This window comes from Pseudopodoces humilis, chromosome 13, assembly GCF_049639895.1.
Source record: "Pseudopodoces humilis isolate 2021_Gansu_Grassland_sample_001 chromosome 13, ASM4963989v1, whole genome shotgun sequence".
Taxonomy (NCBI): Eukaryota; Metazoa; Chordata; class Aves; order Passeriformes; family Paridae; genus Pseudopodoces; species Pseudopodoces humilis.
The window spans coordinates 14,826,219-14,848,581 of NC_142212.1; the positions used below are offsets into that span (position 1 = coordinate 14,826,219).

Below are 22,363 nucleotides of genomic sequence, written 5' to 3' on the forward strand. Positions count from 1 at the left end.
CAAATTCTGAAAAATTCAAACGCTGCCTTTGCTTTCTGTGTCTACATTCTTATTATTAATGTAAGTAACAGTGGGATGCGCTCCCAGAGAAAAAGGCAGTAGGTATTCATTACAGATTCAGTACTTCTTAGAAATATCTTGGAGAAGAGGAATTCATTTATTGAATAAAACCTCTTTTCAATATTATTTTTAGATAAAAAATAATCTGTCTGGGCTGGAGCTCATGAATTCATCTTCTTGTGTCAACTGCACTTGAAAAATTGCACTATGCTCTTTTTATGTTCAACAATTTCAAAAATGGGAAAAATAAAACACTTAATATGACCTAATGCTCTAAAATTCTGTCCTTTTTAAATTCATCATATACTTCAACACAAAGGCTTGTTGCTGTTTTTTCAGTCCACTTGTTGAGGATTCAAAACCCTGTCTCTCAAAAGAACATTTCATAACCCTTTCCAGGCTTTTTAAAATTTAAGGCCAGTAACAGAGGACAAGCCCTGGCCTGAGCGGCAGAAGAGCTGTGCTGGGGCTCCTCAGGTAGTGGAGCCTTCTAGAACTCACCCAATTCCCTGGTAACTGGATGTGTCACCCACCCTCAGTGCTGGCACTAGGGTGACATCCTCCTGCTATGCATAAGATATTCACTTAGTTCTGCTCACACCTCCATCAGAAGGCTGCAGAGAGAGTCACACCCAGCACCCAAAGCTGAGGATGTCATTGGAGGTGACAGTCCCAAAGCCTGAGGGAATGGGTGCTCAAGTAAAGGAGAAAGAGAAGACATTTCCCCACCAGCCAAAGGTGGTACTGGAGTGCAGCTGGGTAAAAACACAAAGAACAGCACAGGTGGAGCTGCCAGTGAAACTGGAGTCCCCAGGGAATGGTTTATCCCATCACACTCTGATGCTCAGTGTCAGCAGAGGTCCCTACAAATGACCACGCTTGGCAACACTGGGAATGAGCCTCAAAGGGATGGTTCAGGTCCATAACAAAGGGAAAGAAACACAGGGCTTTACCCCAAGCCCCCAGGGCAGCAGAGCCAGGTTTCAGCTGTGAACCACAGACTCTGCTTATGAGACTGGTGATAAATAAGGGTTTGGTGAGGGAAGGAGGAGATTACCACTGACCTCGAAGTAAAACCACCAGTCATGCTTTGGGATTAGACCATGAAAGTAGACAGAGAACATCCAACTCAATTTTTCACTTATCTTTCCTGCTTTTCTTCACATTTCATTACCCACAGCAAAGCCATGTCACCAGCTAAGAGTGCAGGTTAATCCCCAGGGAATGTGTTTCACTCAAGCTTAGGGCTGGAAATTCATAGGCTCTTAGACACTTCTAATGGTTTAAAAGGAGATATGACCATATCACACTTGCACCATTCTCCAAAAAACCCTATCAATGAAACCAAGAAATCTCAGAAACACCTTCTGGAAGGGAACAGCAACGGGATGAAAAGGTCACTGATGTTCAAACAGGTCTTATCTGGTAGAAGAGGCAGGAGACAAGGACTGAAGCAGTAGAAGAGGATCAGCCCCACTACAGAGATGCTGGACTATGGAGAGGTGAGACAGGGAAGCTGAAGGGGTGCAGCAGATCCCTGTCTAGCAACAGGCCCAAGCAGTGAGGATTGTGGCACAGGGTGGGAAACCAGCAGGTCAAGAGATTGTGAAAAGACCCCTGGAAGGGCTCTAGTCCCAGCCAAGGACAAAAGCTCTACAGGATAACTGCAGCCATCAAGGAAAGAGGGAGGATTTAGCACATGGTGTTGGAGGTGACACAGAAGGGCGACTGCCTGCCTGTGCACTTCAGGGTTTCCCCAGCTCAGTCTTGGGTTTTATCAGGAAAGACAGGCAGGAGTTAAGGCTGCTAAGCTGATACTAATGACTTATTAGCATGAGTTAAACAATTAATTAGAAATTAGCTAAGTAGCTGCAGGGGGCCAGAGGCAATGGCAGCACAGTGGCAATGGGAATCACACGGGCTGGGCAGCAGGAAGGCCAGTGCCATGGGACACGTGTCCACCCAGGCAGGAGAAGGAGGAGCTCTGCCCACAGCTCTGCAGGGCTCAGGAGCTGCTGTCCCTCAGCTCTCACCCCTTTTTCCTATTTCAATGAGCTGCACGTACAAGTTGTCACTGCACTCTGCAGATCAGCCAGGACCGAGACTTCTCTGGCCCGAGAGCTTCCAGGGTCAGTACACCTAATCCCTAGGAAAGGATGGGAAGGGAAGCAGTGCACAAAAGCAGAGACACCTACAAACTGCATTGCTCAGACATTCAATCCAAAGAGATGCATCTTCAGCCAAGAAACTGTGACTCATGATTTAATTTTTCCAGGATAGAAGACTTCAAAGTGATTCATTTGGTCAGTAAAAAAAAGTCCTACCATTTTTCATTCTGAGGTAACGGTTAATTTCTTACTGGTTTCACCAATTTCCAGCTAGCACAATAAAGTCAAACTGCAGGTGATACTCTCAGAGCACTAAGACTTTGAAACTTCCTTTTCTGTAACTAAAGTAACTGCTGCCTTTCAAAATGAACCTAATGCTCTAACTCTTTAAGAAGCTTTTACAGATTTGATCATCTTCAGAAGCGCAATTAAAGCAAAGCCAATGTGTTTATTTTGTTTCCCTGAGAAGAAACTGATTGAAACCACATTTACAGTCTTGGAACAGAGTCAAAACCCTGCTGAATTATTAGCCAAGTGTGCAGATTATTAATTGCCATAAAAGCCACTTACAATATGCATTTAATATCTGTATTGTTAAAGTGTCCACTCTGGTCAAAGTAAAATGGCTCAGCTGGATTTTCTCCTCCCCAGAGGGAGGCTGAAAAGCATCTGATATGAATTTCAGCAAACTAAATACTTCCCCTCCTTACTAAAATTCCTATACATATCAGATAATGAGTCTTAACCTCAAAAAAGAGTTTAGGATCTGGATAGCAAACTTGAAAATTCTCCTCCAGCCTAATTTAAAAGCACAATAAAAATATAGGGGAAAACACAGTCTTCAGTTTTAAAGGGATTTTTCATATTAAGCTTTGGTCTAAGTGCCCTTTCCTAGAGACGATCTAAATCCAATCCTCATGAGAGAGCAAACTGCAGCTCTACCAAGTGGATCTCATTGACAGATATCAAATTAACCAGCGGAAGCCTTACATTTCCAGCAGAAACCTTAAAGATTCAGCTCTTTGCAAAGAAAATACACAGGGAGCAGCTGCTGGAGCCGTAGCCTTAGCAACTACACCTGCTTCATACTCACGTCGGCTTTCATACATGCTCCTGGACTGGGCCCAGATTTTGAATGGATCTGGCTTTTTCTGGCCAGAAGTGTCCGGCTGGTCGGCGGCCGGCGCCTCCGGGGCGGCGTAGTCTGGCAGCACCTGGGTGCTGTGCGCGGGGGACGCGGTGTGCCCGCTGCGGTGGCTCGAGACGCTCTGCTGGGAACTGTTTTGGCTGTCTTTCCTTTCAAGTGGTTGCTGTAAGGAAGAGAGCGAGTGGAAAGGGAGAGAACAGACGGTTATTGGTCGCTGAGTGGGTGTTTTCCATCAATTTTTCTCTCTTCTTTGATCAGGCTTTTCTGCGTGCACATAAGTAAATGTGTAAGTCACAGTTTTGCTGCTACCCAGTTAATGCTGGGTACAGTTAAATTACCTGGTGACATATTCTGATAGGCAGACTGACAGAAAGAGATAAACAAAGTAATTTATCATTTAAAAAAAACACTTTTCCAACTCACAATAAGACAGATCTAAATCTCATTACAGGTTACTAGTTTCAGCGCACTTATTTTTTTCTGAGTTAAGGCAGAAAATCTCAACAACCTTCTATTCAGATAACATTTGGGTCTAACTTGAGCCTGAAAGAAAATGGAAGAACTACCAGATTTTACTGTGAAAACTCAGACTGTCCCTCTGAGACAGATTCAAGCACAGCCCTTACTATGCAAGATCACTTTCTCTCTGCAACTCTTGCAACTCCCCACGTTACAAGTGTGTGGACAACAGAGTGCCTCTTTAATGGCTCTGCTCCCCAGAGCATTCAAGGGACTTCTGCAGACCTTAACAGATGTGAAAATGTCTATTTGAAGTTTGGTCTGTTTTAATTAAGTATATTAAAACAGGAAAAAATGCATCCATCTAAACTCAGGGCTTATTCCAAAGTAGTGTGTCAAGAGTTCTGACTGCTTGCTATTCAGCTAAGCAGGGTATACAGCTCATAACTCAAATTCTCCACTGTGTGCTCAAATGAAGCAGAGGTCACATTTGCATTGCCAGGATTTGTACTGCTCAATATGCAGCAAAATCCTCAACGAGAGCTCCCCACACTGTGCAGCAAATGCTTTTTAATGCTCTTTTGAGATGAACCTTGGATTGCCACCAAGGTTGAGTGCAGTCTCCCACCTGCTCTGGAACAGGGAACTGTGTTCCCAGGGCTGCTGTGACACAGAGAGTGGCTGGAAAAACAGCATCCCACAGGTTGTTTTTCCAACATCCACTATTTCCCAGCTAAAAAGGGTCAGCTACTCACTCCAATAAACCTCAGGTGGAAATTTAAGCCTCCTGCTGGCAGAGGGAATCTGAAAACATTGCAGCAGAAATCCGTGCTTTCGGGTACTTCTCTCTAGGAACCCCAGCTGGGGAAGGGAGAGAAGCCAGCAGCAGACACAGACTGGATCAGCATGGGGGGATCACTGGCCACAGGTCTGGCAGCCCTTGGCCTCCTCTGAACACAAGAACCCAGGCAGCCAATGCTCCAACACTCAGGCTGGTCAGGCTGGACTCCCCGCTGCCTGCAGTGGAGAAGCAGCCCTTCAACAAACCAAAGAGCAGTGTCAGACACCACCACTTCCCTGCTTCTGACTGTCACCTTGGCCACATGAGCTCTGGGGTTGGTGCTCCATCACAGAGCAGCTGAATTAACTACAGAGGAGAAAGTAACCAAAGAAAGTGCCCTCCTTGAAAGTCTTAAAAAACCTCAAAAACCCAGGTAAAATTATTGTGAGGTTGCACATTCTTCAGGTTTATGCTGAGAAAAAAATCCCAGCTTCAACAGCCCAAATAATGTTGACCTCTCAGCCTTGCATTTGAGCTGTTGTTCCACCACCAGCATCTTTTTAAAGGGTATCTCGATTGACTAGAATGTGAAATTGCCTTTGTCCTTTAAAGCAATTTTGAACAAAGCTTACCTGCTGTGATTACTTATCTGCAGACCTTCAAATACAAATATCTGAACCAATTTCCAACATTTTTAGCTTTTTAAGTGGTAAATGAAACTAATTCACATGTAGCCCTTCAATTTTTAATGAAGCCATTTTTAAACAGATATGCTGGGGATAATCAACTTAAAAAAATAAAAAAAATACATCTCTCGGTCCAGCCATCTGGATTGGTTTGTTTGGCCAAACTACTAAAATAACTACAAGCATCCTGTGAAACTTCAGGCCAATCTCATTGGAAATAGCTGGTTATAGAATGTAGAGGACAGGGACTAAAATGTGAAGCTTTATTCAGCCCTTAGGGAAATAATGAGAACTCTCTGAAAGCTTTCTGATTTAAAAAGAAACAAAGTTTGGACTTCAAAAAGTGCTCTCACTTTGTGATAGAAAAGGTTTAAATTTTGAACAAACTGTGAATTCTGTTTTGCATTTGGATTGCAAATGGAAGTGCCAGCATATCTCAAGCAAAACTACCTCTAATTAAACTAGAGTTGAAATTGCAAAAAATAAGTATTTTTCCAGAAATTAGTGATAACCTCTTCAGTGGGACTGGTGGTTTTCCCAAAAATAACTCCATCAAAAAGCCTGAAACATCTCTATTTGGGAGTGTGAGAGGGGACCAGAGCAAGGGGAACATAACCATGGTAATAAGGAATGCATGTAATTAAATTAATTCAAGACAACATTTATCAACTTTCATATCACCAGAGGAGGCCAAAGAGGTTTGGGGCCAAACTTCTTTCCACATGTTGCAGCAGCTTCAGCATGTTGTACCCAGGAGGAATTGCAGGGGTCTGACCACCCTGCCATGGGCACTGCTTGGATGAAGTTTGTGTCTTGGTACACGTAGAGCTTTCCCAAGAGGGATGAGCTGACCAAATGCCATCAGAAGGATGGCTGGTCCCTCTCCCCCTTGTGCCCAGCTTTAGGACCAATCCTCCTGGGTCTGAATCTTAGTGCCCAGCTCGCTCAGCTCACACACACAGGCAGGAAAGCAGCAGATGAGCACAGGGCCTGGCTGGTGACAGAGCAGGAGGTTCTCACCTCACCCTGAGGTGCTGATCATGGTTTTCAGTGTCAAGTAAAGCAGATCACCTGAGCTGTATTGACTTCTGCCAGGAGCTACCCAGAGCATGGGGCACTGAACGACCTGTGCCAGTAAGAGCACTCCGGATTGTTGAGAGATCTTCTCCAGAGCTGCCGATAAGCACCAGTGGCTCACCACGAAGACCTTTACCAGATGTGGCTAGACATCAAGGCTATGGTGACTACCTCTAGTCCATTTAGGCAGACTGCACACTTAAATACAGGTGATGAGATAAAATAATCACCTTGCTACTGCTTTACAGCCAGGACAAAATAAATACATGGGAAGCTGGAGCTTCTCATGCCCTGCCCAAACTCCTGGGCTCTGAATGAAGAGGGATGTCTTGTAGAGACTCGATGTAGAACTGATTTCTCTTCCTGACAAAAAGAGGACATTGGCAGAGCCCCTGCCAATAAGGGCTGCTTATCCACCAAAAAAATGTGCCAAATCTCTTGTCTGGGACTAGCTGTACATAGGAATTGCAGTTTTGGTCACAGGTCAGCTATGCTGACAATGCAGTTATTTAAATCCAAAAGAAAAATATCAGATTTTTGGAAGAGCTTAGCATTTTATCCCCCCTGCAGTGATCCCATCTTCTGATGATCTAGTTGCAGATTTTGTGCTGTGGAGCTTTTTGGAGAAGCTGGTCCTGGCAGCGACACACAACTGAACTGGAAGTAGGAATCTTTGCCCCCTTGTGGAGTATTTTGATGCAAGCAACAAGGAAAAAAAAAAGAAAAAAAAAAGTTTGTTTTCATCCATGTCATACCAGGACCATTGCAGGGGAAAATGCTATAGTAGAGAATTCTCACGCTTAAAGTGTGTATCTCTAGATGTTCAATACAAAATATTATCCATTCTTATTTAAAAAACAATCAGTGGGAAATTAAAAAAAAAAAAAAAAGGAGCAGCACAGAGAGCTGCTGGGAGCATATCCTTGGTGAGGGGAAAGGGAATAAAGAACTTGGAAATGTCCAGTCCCATGTATGGCTGGAAAGGGTTTTCTTTTACTAATTTAGCTCTTTCACCAAGGCTGAAAAACTCTCCTTAATATCTGAGAAGAGCAAAGTCTGTCAGAAGATACACACAGACTGACAAATACAGCCCAGCAAACTGAGCTCAAGGCATTAAAACTTCCCAGGCTGTGCCACAGCCCCAGCACCAAGAAACCTCTCCACAGCTTTAACACCTCACCACAGCCTGGAGGTACCAACAGCATGAATTTGGCCTTTGGGGAATGCAGGACTGGGGGCTGAGAACAGAAAATAGGACTTGTTAAGGAAGAGCAGACACTGTCAGTAAGTAGGGAATGTGTCTGGGCTTTGGGAAAGGATATGAGAGAAGGAGAGAGGGCTCATCTCCTGAGCATAGCAGGAGAGGATGGACACCTGAGTCGTGACTTCCCTGATGCAGCAGAAGAAACAAAAAACAAGCACAAGTTAAGATCAAAGCCAACTGCTCCCAGCCTCGATGTGTGCTGTCCTCTAACTGCAGCTGGTTTATTTTACAAGGAATGCTGGAAAACAGTCCCTGTGCACCGAGAACAGGGGGGAAATGGGCAGCACATCCCCCCAAGCCCCACAGCTGTGCTGTGCTGGGGACAGCCCCTGGCACACAGCTCTGATGGCAGCTCCCGCATTCACCCCATCGCTGCCAGTGCAGCGGCAAACAGCAGGTCCCTGGGATTCAGAGCATCCCTGGTAAACACGTGGGCAGAGTTCAGAGATGGTATCCCAGACAGGGACCGTGCCAGCGGGGCAGGCCTGGCTCTTGGCTGCCGTAAGTGGGAATCCTCATGGCCAAGAAGGTCAGGCTGGACTCCCCGCTGCCTGCAGTGGAGAAGCAGCCCTTCAACAAACCAAAGAGCAGTGTCAGACACCACCACTTCCCTGCTTCTGACTGTCACCTTGGCCACATGAGCTCTGGGGTTGGTGCAAATCCACCCTGGACTGCACACAGATGCCCCAAGGCACTTTGCTCCAGGTTTCCATGCTCAATCTGCACAGGTCAGCGATGCCCGGGGAGGAAGGAGCGGCCGCTCAGTGAAGCTGCCGCACGATGCTGCAGTGAGCACAACATCACTGCTAATTGCGCTGCCAACCACCCCGTGTGCAGCCAGGGGAACGGGAGGCTCTGCTTTTTGGGAATCCTGCGCTTTAGAGACAACAGCACCACCTAGGACCACAGGAAAAATTACTGAAGGAACCCTGAAAAGGCTTGGGAGAGGCACGCAAAAGAATGTCAGTAGAGACAGTAGAGAGAAATCTGCTGTTGCACAGCTACACCTGTTTGTAAGCAGCCTCTCTGTTCACCAAGGTGGGATTATCCTGACATGGATTTACATGCTGCTCAGATTTTCACTGTGCACAGCTGTCAACCAGAGAGGTGCCTGACACAGCCAGATCTTGCTTCACCTGATGCCAAACGTGTGTGTGGCAAAGTGGGAGCATCCACGCTTTGGAAAGACCAAGGCTCGTGGATTAGGACTGGTTTAATCACAGAAGTCATAGTCCAGATTGCGTGCAGCCAATCCTGCTCTGAGCAGGGGAGAAAGTGGAGGCAGAGAATAGAAACGTGCCAGGCACGTCTGTATTTTACACACTCTCTTCTGGTTCACCGAGGGCTGCAGTAACCCCGTGTGTGACAGCAGCGAGCGGGCAGGGGCTGGCAGGGCTGTGATTTGCGAGGAGCACACCCCGCACTTCTGCCTTCCAACATTAATGTGAGCTGACAATGGTAGAGGCCTGGGCTCACATGACTTTAATCAGTGCTGCCCTAAGCCATCAGAATCACATTAATTATTTCAGGGCTTTCTTTTTGGATGAGCAGAGAGCTCACATTAGAAGCAAGAGCCTTCTGCTCAGCCACTTCCTAAACCTCTTGCCCAGGTTTGCAGCGAGGTGGGCTGTGCCCAGCTGCAGGCTTTGGCAGCACCAGGGACTGTTGGTGAAGTTTCACACCATCTTACAGCATGGCAAATACCTCACTTGCTTTGCTTCCCCAACACTCCTGGCAGATAATTTTGTCTCTCCCCCACTCTCAACAGATAACTGCAAACTTTCAGGCTTTAAGTATTGCATTCCCTTTAAAAATAAAACATTGTTTTTTGTTGCATACAAATAGCACATTAATTTCTTCCATAATATCATTCATGGAGCTTTAATGATACTTTAGATCACAGCTTCTGGGCTGCTAGCTAAGATGCTAAGATGTTTCCAGGTAACAGCTTTACATGGAAATACATTCAGGGGGACACAAAAATATTGTTCTGTTATTGCTTTTTTAAACAATTAGGAATCTTATAGCTGCAGGACAATCCTCCTCAGTACGGAAATGCCTCCAGAGCAGGCTCTCGGACAGCTGACTGTATTCCCTGGGAACTGTAACCATGCTCTGATCATGCTTTGTCTCTCCCGACAAGGTGCACGCTTTCACGCTTTCCCATTCTGTTAATAATTCAGCCAAGGGTTCTCAAGAAAACTCAGTTTTCTTGAGTTAATGGAAAAGGTTAGTGCCTATGAACACCCGACAGGAATTGGTACCCGACAAGAAGGTGGAGCCTCCCATCTTTCCAAAAGGAAACAATAGCTTTTTTTTTTTTTTTTTTTTTTTTTTTGGTAAGTTAAACGACAGAGAAGCTCATCTGTCAGGGAAGCGGATCTGTAAACCTGAGGCTTTATTGGCAAACAAGTCCCCCTTCTGTACTGCATCTCCCTCTCATCTCCCCCATGCAGCAGGAGCCGTGCAAGGTAATCATGGTTGCAACAGAAAGACAACTTGAAACAATCGAGACCCAGAAAGCAAACAAGCCAAACTCATGCTTTTTTTCCTTTAAAGCAGACAAACAGACAGAAATAGTAGCTGAAAAGTGCTTACCGACTTTGGGCTCTTCTTTGGGACTGGCAGTCCTGAAAAATGGCAACAAGGGAAAAATAAACATTAGCATTAAGCGTTACCTTCCCTTAAAGAAAAACCCCTAGGTGCATCATCCGAAGGTAGCCATCTGCAGAGTCATGTCAGCTTTCGCTCTGGCATCGGAGTTACCAGTCTGTTCATATCGAATCAAAGCCCGGCGAGAGGCAGCGGCAGCGGGGGGAGAGCTCTCCCTGCATTAGCTATGCTGACTTGTGCTGCAGAGCCGGGAGGCTGCGAGAGAAACCCACAGCCCTCAGCGCCTGCCTGGGCAGAATCTCAAATGCTCCCCTGGATTACAGGAGACTTAGCTCACAATTAAGCTGAGGCTCTTTGCTTTTGACGCGATGGCTCGGCGATTCTGATCGGACCAATCGCAGTGGCGCAGGGGGAACAGGTTGATTTTTTAAAAAGTATTTCTCTAGAAATTGATTTTGATTTTTTTTTTTTTTGAAGGGAAAATGTGCATTGGGCTTGAGCCGAGAGGTGTGGGCTGGGCAAAGGAAAACAAAAGCATGAGGAAGAATAAGCTTTTCTCCCTAAAATTATGAATGTTACTGGAAAAACACACGTTTTCCTTCCTGTCCATCCTAAGTGTAAACCTTTGAAGCCTGAGGTTTAATCTGTTGGGTACAATTTCAGAGAGCTGTGGCTTGGGAACAGCACTACCCCTGACCCCTGGGGGGGGATGCCAGGGAGCTTGGAGAAGGGGGGCTTACACGGATTGCAGGTGATGTAGAGGAAAAAAGGAGGGCACCAGGAAAGGTTTTTTCAAGGATAATTTTGCATTTTGAAGCAGCCTCTTACTCAGTCTGTGATGAGCAAGAGAACTCAAGCGAGATTTCAATCAACTAGTTGTGCATAGAGCCCAGTTGCCAGAAGCAAAGGAGACACTTGTCTGGGGATTTAGCTACAATGCAGGAAAAGCTCGTTCTTGGGGTCAAGACCTCCCTTTTTCTCCCCGCTGTCGGAAGAGAGAGGAAACCCCCCATATTTTTCTCTGCGTGACACTCCAGAAACCAACATAAACCAAAACACAGATTACACTCCACATTAAGTGCTCAGTAATTCAGATGTTTGAAATCTGCTTTTGTCTTTAGGATGTGATTTATGTGGCATTTATGCCGCATTACGTTATCTACTTTATGCATTTTGTTTATTCTAAACCCCATGCCCTCATCTAACTTTTACACAGAGAATAAAATAAGCTATTCAAGTGAATTACAAATCTGTCTAGGAAGATGCTTATTTTAAGGTAATTTGGGAGATGTTAGCACTGAATAGGGAAGATCCACAATTAAAAGTGATAATCAGAGCTCACTTTGGTGCTGCTCTCAGACTGGGATGAATACTGTAACGAGTATTTTAAATGAAATCTTTGCAAGCTTTTGAGGAATCTCTGTACTCTGCATGTCACTCTGATGCATTCCCAGCCAATAGCTGATACCCCTCCAGGCACTGATTGATTGAGGGACAATGAAACATCAAACTGTTTGAACTAAACAATCAAGACTGCAGCTTCATTTCTGCTGACGGGGACTGTGTTTGTGTAATACCCTTAAAGAGGAAAACACGCATAACATTCGTGGCAAGTCACATTTTTAACAGGCATCATTTATCACAGAGATAAACACACAGATAGATTCTCCTCTCTCTCTCCCTCCTTCCACATGCATGCACACACGTTTACTCTCCCTTCCCAAGAGATGATCTTTCCTATTAAATCAATACATAGAACGCATCCCCATGTACGCACGCACCCTTGACAGACCAGCATGATACAGAAGAGATTTAACAACATTTTAAATGTTCCCTCCAAAAAATAAAGCAGAAATTCAGATGAACTGCTGGGTCAAATTGTATCAGAATTCTGTCTATTGCATCACAAGCATTAAATGCTAAAATTTAGTAAGTACGAACCACTGAACAAACCTTTCTTTCAAAGTTTGTCATTAATGTTGGCTGTTCCAACCCCAAAGAGACGGAAAACAGTTGAAAAATAATGGAAAACACATCAAGACTATTGTTTGGTGGGTCCTTCAGAGGCCAATGAATCTTAGTGTCACTGCTCTGTGCCAAACTCTGCTGCAGAACAAGCAATAATTTACTTCTTACCAAAATAAGTGACTGCAGAACATGTTACAAATGTTGGTAGTTTTTCATGGGACAAACTTATAGTCAGGGGAATAACCTGCCTGTACTCTTTCCTGTGAAAATATTATTTATTCATCTAATTAGGGTCTCATTTTAGAACTCCAGTTCCTGGCACAGCAGGCCAAATGAGCAAATGATAGCTATAATGGGGAGTTTTCACGCTCAGATGATGGAATGGATGCCATATTTAACAGCAATGAACACAAAGTGCTTGAATAACCCCCAAATCCTGGGAGCTCCACGAGCAAGGAAATGCCAAGCTTTTCCAAAAAGCTTCTGCTGAAAACATTTCCCAAGCCCATGAATTTGGGATAGTGACAACTGCAAATTACAACACTGGCCTTAGGATTCCATTTACATGTCCCATCACTGCTCATGCCATGCCTTGCTAGGAAGCTCATCCTCCTGGCTGCTCCATTCTCTCCCAAAACCTCACTGCAACTTTTTCAGAGGTAAATAGGTAAATGCATCTTCTAAATTTGGGGGGTTTTGGAGATACAGATTAGAGAAGATGGAAGAGTCAAGCAATCACACAGGGCTGTTGTCACCACAGAGTTAACAATGTTTTAAAACAAATGAGCACATCTGGTAAACAATGTCAATATGACCTAAAACCCCTTGAATGGGCTCATTGTAGCTACTTACTAAATGTGCCTGGAATTAAATTAATTAGAAAACACAAATTACTTCCCTCTAAATAACAATGTAATAAAGCAACTGCTTAATGAAAAATATCAGTGATCAGTGAGCAATCCACAAGAACAAAAAAAGGGATTGTAATCAAACTAAATTCACAGACCCATCAGCAAAGCAAGAAAGACTTCATACGAGGTTAGTCAAAAATGAGTCAGATGCAGGGATCTAAATTAAACTAATTATCACAGAGATTATTACATTTATCTTAACAAAACCCTCTCCCTTTTCTCCCCAGTACTCCCTAAAGCTCTCTGTACAGCTGGCTGCATCCATCTGCTCAACTACATTTTGTAACATAGGGGGAAAACTGCAAATCATTAGGCAAGTTTTGTAGCATGACTTCAGCACTCTTCATGCACATGAGGAGCTGCACTTCTGTTGCATTACACTGTGTTATCTTGTGAGTGATGTGACCCATGAGTTAAATCCATAATTCAGCTTATTTCATATTATTTGTGTTAACTCTGCAGTCTTGTGTGGTAAAACTTTTGGGAAGCTATAAGTTTGCTAACCCTATTTATGATAAGTTCATGGAAGAACACATGGGACAATACTTGATCCCAAGTGTTGCTGTTTCCAACATGCAATTTTTAAACGAACATTTTTTTTCCTCAACTCCTTTGTTTTTATACAACCTAAGTAACGTGGGAAGACCACGAAACATGGCAAACTCTGCCTTACTGAGCATACACAGAATGAAATGTGTGACTACAAACCCACACCACAGCCTGGTTCTGGTGAGAGCTCAGAAGGCCACAAATGCCCCAAAATTACCTAAATGGACACCAGACACAACATGCCCTGTTCCACAGCCCTGTGTTTTAGAGATGGTGGGTCAAAATTAGCTAAAGTTGAATCCTAAGGAAGACTTCTCTCGAGGCACTACAGGAGTCATGCAGTCAGCCCATCCCTACAGCTTGGACACGTGGAGTCCAGATGCTGTGAATACTTTTCACCACATACACAAATTATATATTTCAGTGGGATTTCAACTCAAGCTGGAACAATTCAGTAGTTTGCACAAGCCACCCATAGGACAAAGGCTCCTGGAGCTGCTAAGAGCCAGTCTGAATGTCTGACTAACATCTTATGTATGGTTTACAATATCTGTGTACTGCTCAACATTTTTCAGTTTTGGGGTGGTTTTGCACATGAGAGAGAAGAACTGCTGTTTCTAGATCTTCACTTCTCAGAGTTTCTTAACTCTTGCAACCTGAACAGCTTATGGACCATCGATAACCAAGAGCAAAATAAGCCACAGGTGAGTTTAAGAGGAAAGGTCACCCATTAGGTTTTGCCCTTTTGCCTGTCACCTGCAGCCAAGAGTGCACCAGAGTTGAAAATTAATTGGAGATGAAGAAAAACACAAGAAAATAAAGATTTCGGACTGTGTCCCAAGGTTAACATTTACAGAGGAAATGTTTCTGCTTGGAAAAAAGATAAAACCTTCAAGCTTTCTAAATAGCACTAACATGGTGCTGAATAAAAACCAAGGGCTGTATCAGAGAAAAAAGACACTTTGAAAGATGAGGTTTAGGTAAAGCACCAGTGACAGGGGGTGCACAACCATATACCTGGCATTGAACATTGATTGCTGCTTTCTGTGAGCAAAACAAGGAACTTTAAATAATTAAAGCTAATGGCCATTAGTGCTGCTGGGGGGGGAAGGGGACAGGAGATTGGTGGTGACAAAGCAATCACCTTGATTCTGCATGATCCATTGCCAAAGAATTTCTAATAAAGGACAAATACTATTTCAAAGAGTAGATGGAAGTTCATCTTCTCCAGACCAGAACAATCTGCAGAAAAATCAAGAAGAAATCCCCTGCCCTACCAGCCAAACTTTTCTGCTTGTCATCGTGATTTCCATAACAAGAGTGTCACTGCATTAGCAAAAAAAATTAGCTATGCAATACAAGCTTTAAGCAAGAGAATAATTTACACTGCAGTAATACAGCCCTGCCATAAAACAAGTTTGGTAACTACCAAATGCAGTGAAAAATGCTACATTTCTAATGCTAATGCTTAATCCTAATGCCAAGAAAGCAATGTTTTGAAGAGATCATCTTGGGCATTATTAGCCCACTGTCACTGACGAAAAGCATAATGAGGCATAGAACATTATTGTCATTAAGAAGAATTTCAGTTCTAGATGCTCTGAAGATGCTAAATTTTATTAGGCTCCCTCATTTTTGGTTGGGATTATGAACAATTCCTTGTCATTAAAGTCTCAATCATATTTTCAGCATCCCAATTGATTTTAGAAGTGATAAAAAAGATATAGGCTAATAAAATGCTATTTAATTACTATGGAAATATAAATTTAACTATGCAGTAATATATATATGTATAAGATAATTCCAAGACAGTGAGATAATAAAAGAGATTGAGAATTAGTGTGACAATTACCCATCTAGCCTATGGTTGAAAGCATGTCAGCAGTTCTTGTATTTTTATTTTGAAGCTCATTAAATGAAGTGCTTATCATAAAGCTCAAGCTGTCGGAGTCATATGCTTAGATGAAAACCTTTGTTGATATTTAAACAAATATGTACATAGACATTAAATTTCTGAAATCTCACAAATTTCAGGAGCTAAACACTAGAACTGGAAAGTAATGACAGACCTCCACTTTCTTACACAGATAAGGGGGTGTGTACACACAGTATTCAGTAGCTATTTTTCATATACATAAGCATTCATGTATGGCTATCCATAAGCTCAAGCTTTATTTCTGGAAACCCTCTCATAGTTTTTGGGGCATGACCATGGAGATGCTGAATGGCAGCAGCACCTCCAGGCAACCCCAATGCCAAACTCAGGAGAGAGGACACTGGAGAGGAGAAACCATATTTTGCTACAGTCACATCTGTATTTATCCTGCCAGTGAGAGTGTTTGTCTTCAGACTTACCACAGCACTGCTACAAGGTGTAAATCCATGTGCTCAAGCTGGGTGGCTGATGGCAGATTCTTGTGTTTCATATCTGCTGAGCAGCTTGCACAGAGGCTCTTGGCATTAGCTGGGTGCTGCTATTGATATGTAACATCCCTTAATAATGAGCTAGCATTTACAGAATGCTCAGGCAGATTCAGACCTGGGCAGTGCACATACACACATGGCACACTAAAAGGCTCTACTAGAGGACAATGGTTTTATGGATGTTTTCACAAAACACAACTTTATTATTATTATATATTATTATTCTATTAAAATAGATCAGTAACTTGATATAGCTTCAAGGATGTAACCTGTACATCTCAGAAACTAATCCCCAAGCACGGAAAGGAGACTTCTGAGGACTGGTATTTGCCTGCATGTCCCTACCAACATCTTCATGTGCTCCCAGCCAGAGGGTCCTGACCTGTCCCAGCATCCTCAGCCAGCTGTGTCACCTCCCTCAAGCTCAGCCTTCCCTACCAAATCTGTCTGGCCTACAAGCCCTGCCAAACTCTTAAGCCCAACTTATGGCACACTGCAGGTCTTCTGGCACAAAAGGCACAGGTTAAGCAAGTCTTAAAGCTGGTATAACCTAATTACTATCATGATCACAAAAATAAATCTGAGACAAAAATAAACATTAAAACGAATGAACATAAAATTCCAGTGCAGAATGGGAAAAACATTTAAATTCAGAATGGAGAGACTTAGAGACATGCAGACAGATATTTAAAAGCAATCCATTTCAAAACAAAACCATTGACTAGTCCATTACAAACTCATCCTTCTTCCTCAGTTTTGCCCACCTGCTATTGCTTTTAATGACTCTCCAAATGTATTTAATTACAGTGATAAACAAAGACCTTTCTTGGATTTCTGACACCTCATTACTTCTGTTATGGCTGGTTATTATAATGCCAAATCAAGGCAGCAGCTATTGCACCTACCTGCAGTGTGGCTGATAAAAACTCATTATTTACTTGCACACCAAAATGTCACCCAGGCAGTAGGTAAGGGTAGGAGGAAAAGCTGAGTGGAACAAAACCCTCCTTGCTGCACACCTCCAAGTCTGCTCTATTTCCTGCCGTGCAAATCCTGATGAAGATGTGGGAGGCACATCTCCAGCTAAATCTGCCTTATCTAATGCACAGTATTAGGTTCTGCTGTGCCACCTTGTGTTACATCACATCACATTTGATATAAAACAACACTGTGTGAGTTTAAGTTGCTCCACTTACACCACTTCAGCATTTAATACCAAAACCAAATCAACATAAGGTGAAAAAAAAGGACAAACTTTCAAAACCTCAAGCTAAGGAGTGGGGAAAAAAAACAAACAAGCAACCCTTCAGGAAGAGTTTCAGAGCTCTCATCTTTCATTTGATAAGCAACCTCCTGTTTTATACTCATTTCAGAGCCTACTGCTTTCTGCAAGATAGGATGATTTAGGCAATGAAACCCCCTGATGAGGAGATTTCAGCCATGTTTTTTTTTCTTCCAGCATTCAGCAAATGCTTTGGTTTTCTTACTGATGCTAAAGCAGATCCAGATTCCCTGCCACAGAAAGGCAGCCATGCGTGTAACGTGCACGCCACCACTATTGTGCTGTCAGCACACAGGACTACACAAAACTGACATTATTTCCCTATTCCCAACATGTTAATTGTTCAGCTCCTTAGTAAATAAAGTACAGGTTTCCTCCTGACTTAAAGCTTGCTTCATGAAATAGCAAAAAACTTTAGAAGATTACATCAACCCTTGAAATAAATGCAAAATGTGTAACAAAATGCTGAATAATGAATCAGCAACTGTTCTATCCTATTTTACACTTCCAAGCAACTCTGGAGCTCAGATGACACATATATCTGGGGGACACAAGCTATAGCATAGATAGGCCATGCTGCCACAAAAATCCAGGGTAGCTCATGTTAAAGCTGATGCTGACCCAAAAAGCAGATTTCACATGCATCTCTTCATTTGCTTACTCATTTCTAGGAGAGAATCAGTGCAAATGGAGCTAATGAAGGGTAGCTGAGGGGAAAACACTTGGGCCTCGAATGCCTAACAGATTAGTGTCAGCAATTCACATGTATCACACCAGCAATAGCTGGAAATTCTGCAGGCAATTAAAATGTTCATACCCCAGCAATGCAGAATCTCCCTTATTATCAGAACCCTTATATCTCCCTTATATCAGATTAATATTAAATATTAAATATTGCTTGTTTTGGAATCAAATGTTCATAGAACAATGTGCTTTGTCTGGAGTTCCTTGGCCTCCCATGGTTTAGGAAAGGCATTTGGGTATGAATACTAGAAGCTTGAAATAAAAAAACAAAACAAAACAAACAAACCAGAAAGAATTCTGATGTGGTATCTTTATATCTGGAATTTTGGGAGATTAAGGTAGGATTTTTGCACACGTGGGCTTTTTGATATTTGGGTTTATCAATTACTGTTTCAACTGGATGTCTTGTACAGAAAAATTCCAGCAGGACCTGGCAATGTTAATTCATTAGTTCATTTATTTATATGAACATTAGTAACATACATTAAACTATTTGGTGTCTGAGCAAGCTACCAACAATTACCCTTGTGGCTGTAGCATCTGTAGGCACGAAAAACTTGGGTGAAACCCTGCTGCCTCCTGGAGTCTAATGGGAGCTCTGCCATGGATTTGAGCATCACCAAACCCCCTCCCCCTTTGTGTTTTTGGTAAGCAAAGCCATCCCAAACCTCACAAATTCAGATCATCAAAAACAAACGACTAATGTCACTAAGATTAACACCTGTAAAGCACTTTGAAGGAGAAAAAACACCACATAATCCCAACATATTACATTATTTATAAGACGACCTGATTTAAAATGTTAAGTTCGGCTTATTTTTATCACAAAGAGAAAACAAGTTTCTGCTCGCTTGCTTTACAAAACCAATTACTGTGATCAGTGTATGGAGCTGCATAACAATACACAGCATTGTCCCAAAAAGGCGTATCTAACACTCCGGAGCTGCTGCAGGAAAATTAACTCGAACACTGGATTGAAACACATGCACATAAGCAATTCTAATGAGGGGTATGAACTTCAAACTTCTTATTAAAAATACCTTAACTTATAACATTTCCTTTATTTCATCTTCTCCTGACTTCAACTGATTTTCCTATGTGCTCCTTGATACACTAGTGCCTAATCAGAATAAGGCTGTGAGAGAACAGTAAATGTTACATCAAATGTGCTTTAAAATCTCAACAGCTTCTTTTGGTGTTAGAACATAACTCCAGTCAACAAAGAGAAGAGAATAACAAAGAGTGACTTGGTGGTTTGAAAAAAAAAAAAAAAAAGATTCAGCTACTCCCACCTAAAGGTTTCCCCAGTCCTGCTCCTGAACTGAAAGATTCAACAAACAGGTTTGGTGGGATACCTGAGTAGAAGGTACCAGGAGCTTTGGTAGCTGGTGGTGATGGATAGAAGGTAAGACAAGGAAAAAGGCGATTTGGGAAGGAATTTTTAAAAAGTTTAGAAGTCAACTGAGCACACCAGAGGGCAGGAAGGAATTAGATCTGCCCCTGATCTGGAAGGAGCTGCCACAGGAAGACCAACCATAACAGCGGCCCATGAAGGATGCCTGGCACCAGCAGCTCTGTGCTCAGCCAGATGAGGTCCAGGGAGTTCCTAGATACAAACACAGCACAAAGACCTCAGTATAAAGCTCTGGTCCCTCTGTCCTTGAGCTGAAAACACTGCTGGAAATGGTGAACTTTTCTTCCCATTCCACAAGCTTTGGCACTGTCAAACGTGCTCTGTGGTAACCATCAGATGACTCCCAGGTTGTGATTTTTGTCCCAAATGCAGCTTGGACTCACTTTCTCTCTAACTCAGCAGCTGCTAAGACAGTTTGAAATTTTCTGGCAGCTCAATGCTTAAGTGGCATGACTTTCAAGTCACTCTTCACTGCAAGCCTAAAGGGTAAACAGAAGTGAGTGGCTTGTTCAAAAGAGTTCAAGTCTGCACTGAATAGCTGATTGCAGCTCTAATTATACCATGCTTTTACATCATTAGGGACAGCAAATGAAAAGGAGCTCTAATTTCATCCCTTCTTCTTTTTTTTTTCCTCTTACCACTCAATGATCCAGTTCCAGCTAAAGAAAGGAAGAGAAAACTTCATTTCCAGGTGGGAATTCCAGAAAGGGAAGGTCCATATAGCTAAGGAGACTAAATACATTTATTGCTTTAGAGCTTTGTAATTTTTTTTTCCATTGCTGCAAATTTTTGTTGTAGTTATATGTGTCACATGGAACTTCTTAAACCTACTGACCTGAGGAGGTCATAATATTCCCATAAATAGGGAGTTTACTATGGACTTTTACATAGAAGTAAGACTCAGGCACCCACTGATGGGCATTTAGACAAGTAGATGCTGCATTGATTCCTCTTCCCATAAAACACATTTAGTTTTGACACTCCAGTATATATCTACATATCTATCTAGCATATGTATTTTTTTCAGAAGATGCATTTCCATTCCCCAGTTTAATGTGAGTTTGGCACCAGGGAAAGCAATTAGAAATGGCACTGATTTGCACATGACATGTGAGTGACATTTCACCTGCGTGCCTTTACTTTGATCTGGAGCAAAGTGGGAACACATCTTCCAGGGGATTACGTAGATCAGGCTCAAGGTTTATGCTATTTTTGACCTTCCAGTGAATGAAGATGCATCTAAGCACTAACTGTGAAAGCTCTGAATGTCAACTGTCCATTCAAACCTGCATGAACACTGCTCAGTGTAGTTCTTAGAACTGAACACAAACTAAACATATTTTGGTTAATCTGAAGAGTGACCTAAAAATGGAGGAAAAGGGGAAAAAAATAATCCTCTTTAATCAGAGGCAATTCACAAAATATAAAATACATGGAAGTTTTCACTGAAACAAATATTAGATGTTAGTGATTCCAAAAAATACAGCACAGTAGTTTTGCAGAATTCCTTGTTCTGGCACATCCCCCCACCTGTCCCAACAGACACAGAATAAAAGTCCCTTGGGAAGCAGGGAAATTATTCTGACAAAATGTTTCTTTTATTATGAATAGAGTGTGCAGAATGGAGAGGTATTTGAGAACTGCTTATTTCAGTTGGTTACAGTGCATAGGCAAGGCTTCAATGACTAATGGATTTCAAGTGGCAAATAATATTACCTTGTTTCTTTGCTTTTTAAGTTTTTTTGGCTTTTTTTTGTTGAAAGTATTTTATGTACTTGGTAGGTTAAAATAACCTTTTCAGCTACAAAAATTCAAAAGGAAGTTGTACCTTTTGTGGCTGCATTAACAATAACTCTTTAAAATAACCAAAGTATGTAATCATAATTTCCAGTGCAGGGACAAAAACATATGCCTAATTCTGCATTTTGTAGCAGCAGCACTGGTTTACTTTCAGGTGCAGAGCTCTCAAACAGTCCTGCTGGGTTATCAAGCATCTCCTCTGCTGTTGTAGGCACCATGTCCTGTCCCCTTCAAACGTGCTGAGCTTCACCTTCAGGCAGTAAAGCCTTCATGCCTCCTCCAGTTTGACTTACAGGCTCTAATGGCTTGGCACTATCTTCTCATTTCCAGTTTAAATTACTCACAGCCAAACAACACACAGTTATTCAGCCAACTCCTTCATTTAAGTACCTTCTATCTTTCCTGCCTAATAAAGACAATAATTATTTTGTCCCCTCTGTCCCTTCATTTTGCCAAGCAAAAGCAGCTTTGCCAACCAGCCCAATCAACCCTCTGCACCCTGGGAGGGATGAACTCTTTCTGAACCCCTCAAGATCAATGAGTTTTATCCAGTTTTATCCAACTATACGTGAAACAGGAAAACAACAGCAATATGATTAATCCTACAGAGTGGAGGAGGGAGAAGAAAATTTTAAAAAAATTAAACTAGAAAGTAGAAAAGGTAAATTTTCTATGAGGCCTCTGGAAAGCAAATTCTCAGTGATCTGACTTTGAAGTGATGTCAGAGTGAAGTCACATCACTCAGTGATGTGACTTTGAAGTATTTCTCCCTCTGCCCCAATCCTGCTAATGATTTTAGATTGCACATAAGCACACAGAGGGGGCATTTCAGCTTCATCCCTCCTGAAATCATCCTTGTGTTCCTCACTCAGAGGCAGCAGTAGGATTCGCCCTCTCCCATAAGCCAGTGCTTCAGCTGAACCCACTTCACAGTAAATATTTTACAGGCTGTTCTCAGCAGCTCTGCATTTGCATTTCAACAATTAGACCTCCTTGTTGGGGGTGCACCAGCAGCTTGGAGCAGGCAGAGCTTTTCCTGTGTATTGCACATCTCTTTCTGATATTTTTCTGCTTGA

General features: G+C 42.6%; 1 protein-coding gene across 20 annotated transcripts in view; it reads right to left on the bottom strand.

The window, feature by feature from the left end:
* MAGI1 (membrane associated guanylate kinase, WW and PDZ domain containing 1) overlaps positions 1-22,363 on the bottom strand; it is a 329,499-nt gene that overhangs the window by 26,918 nt on the left and 280,218 nt on the right. For all 20 annotated transcript variants that reach the window (XM_088061981.1, XM_088061980.1, XM_014251694.2 and 17 more), the window contains 2 exons: positions 10,181-10,212; positions 3,262-3,478 (listed from right to left, as the gene is read on the bottom strand). In XM_088061981.1, the coding sequence (XP_087918107.1) occupies positions 3,262-3,478; positions 10,181-10,212 (249 nt within the window). The remainder of the gene's footprint in view (positions 1-3,261; positions 3,479-10,180; positions 10,213-22,363) is intronic.